Source organism: Triticum aestivum, chromosome 7D, assembly GCF_018294505.1.
Source record: "Triticum aestivum cultivar Chinese Spring chromosome 7D, IWGSC CS RefSeq v2.1, whole genome shotgun sequence".
NCBI lineage: Eukaryota > Viridiplantae > Streptophyta > Magnoliopsida > Poales > Poaceae > Triticum > Triticum aestivum.
In genome coordinates this window covers 593,443,786-593,448,146 of record NC_057814.1, presented here as the reverse complement: position 1 = coordinate 593,448,146, position 4,361 = coordinate 593,443,786, and the positions used below count along the sequence as shown (strand labels likewise).

Sequence of the window (4,361 nt, the reverse complement as noted above, 5' to 3'; positions counted from 1 at the left end):
TTTTTGGTCGGGCATGGGTCTGAAGTGTGACCCATGGGTAGGGTCGTGGGAGGACGATGGACCTAAGCGATTTGGGCATAGGTCTGAGAGAGATCGACCCGACCAAACCAGACATGATTGCCTGTGCCTGACCAGCAACTCGATGCAAGTGGTTCAAACAAGTAAGTGTGAACACTACAGGAAATGGCAGTGCTTCAAAGATGGTTATAGTGCTGAAAGCTGAAGATTAAAACATGAAAATAAGAACAGCGGATCGTTTATCTACCAAGTACTAACCCTCTCATATAGATGACTTGACAATATGTACATATAGGAGCGCGAGAATATCATACGGAAACCAATATTCAATGAAAACTTTGTGGAGACCATATTTTAAAGTTTTGAAAAAATCTGAAAAAATATATAAGATGTTGAGAGGGTGATGTTTTATTGCCGTGCAAAATTTCAAGTTGAAACACATTATGAGAAGTGAGCTATGAAAAAGACAAATTCAGCCCTAAATAGTGACATTACTGTTTGGCACTATTCAACGTTGATTTTGTCTTTTTTATAGCTGACATCTTGTAGTGTGTTTCAACTTGAAATTTTGCGTGGCAATAAAACTTCATCCTTAGTACTAGCTATTGATAGAAGCACACGCATGAATTTTAGAAATCTTGCATTGATGATTGAGGAAGAGCCATAGTGAGCATGTTTAGCGTCCCCGCAAAAAGAAAAGCATCCTTTGACTCCCGTCCCGTTGTATTGCACGGGTCCATGAGCTAGAGACATTTCTTCTGTTGCAATGCACGAGCATGTTTGCTAGCCATAGTCTAAATAGTTAAGTGGTAGCTTAAACACTGAAATCCACCAAACGTTGCAAAGCAACATCAGATGTCCCACCTTCATCAGTGCACTTCCCCACCGCATGCCTCAAATCTTTCATTCTTTCCCTGACCTCTTCACCTTCCTTTCCTTCCATCAATCTTGTGATGGCCGCCTGGACGTCCCCTCTCTTCAGCCGGTTCTCCACCTCCAACCTAACCCCCACCTTCCACACATCACACACATACCTGCTAGTGCCCATCTGATCGCTGGACAGCGGTCTGCATATCATCGGCACGCCTTCCGATATGCCCTCCGTTGTTGAGTTCCAGCCGCAGTGCGTGAGAAACGCGACCACAGACGGATGCTTCAGCACCTCCTGCTGCGGAGCCCAACTGACTACTCTGCCTCTGCTACCTATATTCTTTTGCAGCTCTTCGGGGAGCGTGCTGAACTCGCAACCGTGCACCAGCCCCGGCCGGACCACCCACACGAACGGGCGCTGGCTGTCGGCCAGGCCCCAGGCCATCTCCAAGAACTCGTCTGTGTCGATGCCCACCAGGCTCCCAAAGCTCACGTAGATCACAGAGTTTGGTTGTTGTGTGTCCAACCAGTCCAAACAGCTGCGATCTTCTGTAAGTAGGCTGCTCCCGACGGATGAAGACGCCGTCATCATGTGCAAAGGGCCGACGGCGATCACCGGAAGGGTGATCTCGCTGCGGATCCTCTCAATCTCCCTGCCCTCCATGTCTTCGGATGTGTTGATTATTAGGCCGGATGATTGCCTCACGCCGGCCACGATGTGGGCGAGAAGATCGGCGTACGCGAGGTGTTGAGCCATGTCCATCACGCGATCCAAGTCTCGTACAAGAAAGGGGGGAAGCTCCTCAACCGCAGTGTTGAAATTTGACTCTGTGGACAGATGAGAGATGAGGACAATCATTGAGTATATATCACAGACCAATTTGAGTACGCAATATTTATTGCTGCTCCAAGTCGTCACACACGCACGGACATGGATACACACGCACGCTATGCAACTGATCTTGTTACGTGTTGCATTCTGTCCCCGTCAACGTGTTGCAATGGCCTACACCTATTGCACTAGATCGTCTGTTTCCTCATTCAGAGCTGGATCCGACAAACCGCACATGATTGGTTGGCGATTGGGTGGGTATAGTTTCTGAATCCAAAACCTTATCTTCATATATCCTGAGTTTTCTATATATATGCCATGTTGTATTTGTCTTTTGCTGCGACACGTATGTCAGGTTCCACTTAAAAATGCAAGTACATTTTTTTAGACGGATAAAATGCAAGTACTTGTACTAGCTAGATGCCTAGATCTAAGTTTTCGATCGAGCACCATGTTACCACTATTATGCTACTAATGATAATTCAGATCTAGCAACGCTGTGATGTAAATACACTGCACATATCAATCGGTTATAATTTTCTCTTGTTCGACAAACTGAAAAAAGGTAGAACTCCAAACTCCAAGCAAAGAACACAACAATGGCGATTTGGTATTTACGTACCTTGGACGGGCAAATAGCCCTTGTGGCACAGGCTTGGGTACGCCAGGTACACCAGGAACCTGGCGGCGCTGCTGGTCATGAGGGCCAGAGCGGCCACGCCCAGCTCCCTGGCCACGGAGAGCGGCGCGAACCAGTCGACGTCGGCCACCACGAAGGCGACGCGGCCGTCCTCCCCCTCCTCCTCCGCCCTGAGGGCGCCGGCCAGGTAGTCCCGGAACGGCGCTGCGCAGTTCTTGTTCAGCGCGAAGACGAACGACGCGACGTCCCCGGACGCGGCGAGCTCCGGCGGTATGTTGTCCGGGATGGTGACCAGGCGGTAGTCCGCCGGGAGCTTCCGGCGGTCCGGCGCGCGGGTCTCCGGGTGGAGGATGGTGATGGCGAGGCCGCGGGAGTGCAGGGCGGCGGCGAGGCGCAGCATGGGGTTGATGTGGCCTTGGTAGGACAGCGGTAGGAGGACCACGCGGCGGCGGCCGCGGTTGGTGCTGCTCGGCGCCATGGGTGACTGTGTAGGTCCGTGAGTGCGTTGTGTGGATGCAGAGGAGGTGTTTCTGTCTCGGAGAGAGACGCTGTCCCCTCCGACCTGCAAGAGCTAGTTTGGTTCTTGTCCAGAGCGGCATATGCCTGGTCGAATGCGCTTTCTGGCCTGGACGTACTAGATTCTCAATAAGTTTTGGGGCTGCTACAAATCATCCGACTGATTTTTGGGGAAAATTAGTCAGGTCGCGCGTCGTTGGATTCATCTCCTAACAATCGTTGGATCAGGTCAACGCGACCACCAACCGCGTCGCCACATGGACGCAGCACTGCATGCTCAGCGGCAGGAGCCGCACCCCCTTCCCACTGCCGAAGATGAAGCTACACTGCAGCCCCGATGAAGCTTCATCGCTGTCGTCGACGGCGCCGGTGATGCTACACTGCAACTTCAACACCACTCCATCGCGACTCAGGGCCGCCGGTGGAGCTCCATTGTAGCCGCCGCTGAAGCTCCATTGAAGCACTGCCCACCGCATCACAGCTCCGGCTCGCCGGTGAAGCTTCATTCCTGTTGTCGACGGTGCCGGCGGTGCTACACTGCAGCGCTTACCCCGTTGCATCGCGGCTTAGGCCACCTGTCATCTCCATTTGCAGCCGCCGGTGAAGCTCCATTGTAGCATCGCCTGCCGCGCCGCAGCTTGGGGCTCACCGGTGAAGCTCCATTGCAGCGCCGGTGAAGATTCATTGCAGCTTTGCGTGCTCATCGCAGCTCCGGGCGCCGCGTTGAAGCTCCATTGCAGTCGTCAGTGAAGCTCCATTTGCAGCCGTCTGCGAAGTTTCGTGGCAGCACCGAGCTTCGGGCCTCCGCGCGAGCTCTGCATCGCAGCACCGGGGGCCGCCGACGAGCGCCCCGCTGCAGCACCGCTGTGCGCATGCGGCGGCGGCGTCCGATGCTGTGAGGACGATGGGGTCTTGCGATGAAGCACGTGGCGGCAATATCTGATGCTGCGATGGTCGCTATCATTCCTCACCCGGTTCGTGTTGGCGGTGGATTGGTGTGGGCGAGCATGACGGCCAGAGATGGCAATGGCTTGTGCAACGGCGGCTGTGCGCGCGGTGCAGAGAAGTGTGCAGCGCGGGGATGAGAGGAGAATGGATCTTGACGAAGGACTCGAATGTGTGGAGGAGAGCTACGCGTGAAGATAAGGCTACGTGAGGATAAGCGATGGTGGGCCCCAAAGGGACACGCGTCAAGCGGGAGAGGCGGCGGACGCACAGACAAAATCCTCCGGTTTATTTAGAACGTTTTCCATAATTTTTTGCGTGGTCAGGAAGACCAGACGGAAAAGGGTATGGTTCTTTTTTTGGGCGTGCCTATGTCTCGCTTATAGGTAGACGTTGGGCAGCCTCGCCACAGCAAGGGCGAGACTGGGCCGGCGCAACGTGCAGAAGGCCAACAACCTCTTTTTTCCTTTTTCTTTATTTTTTTGTATTTTGCTTTCTTTTTTTTACCTTTGGTTATACTTTCAAATATTATAAATACTC

The 4,361-nt window shown here is 52.9% G+C and overlaps 1 protein-coding gene across 1 annotated transcript; it reads right to left on the bottom strand.

Annotated features, from left to right (window-relative positions):
- Positions 1-408: 408 nt before the first annotated feature.
- Positions 409-3,984, bottom strand: LOC123165733 (DIMBOA UDP-glucosyltransferase BX8). The gene is made up of 2 exons (XM_044583449.1): positions 2,343-3,984; positions 409-1,716 (listed from the first exon to the last, which is right to left on the bottom strand). Exons 1-2 carry the CDS (start codon positions 2,836-2,838, stop codon positions 833-835), a joined length of 1,380 nt encoding a protein of 459 aa, XP_044439384.1. The 5' UTR covers positions 2,839-3,984; the 3' UTR covers positions 409-832.
- Positions 3,985-4,361: the final 377 nt, after the last annotated feature.

Excerpts from the sequence above, each read along its gene's own strand:
- LOC123165733 (XM_044583449.1), bottom strand. The coding sequence starts at position 2,838 with ATGGCGCCGAGCAGCACCAACCGCGGCCGCCGCCGCGTGGTCCTCCTA. Across the intron at positions 1,717-2,342 it reads GGGCTATTTGCCCGTCCAAG|AGTCAAATTTCAACACTGCG; the intron begins GTACGTAAATAC and ends ATCTGTCCACAG.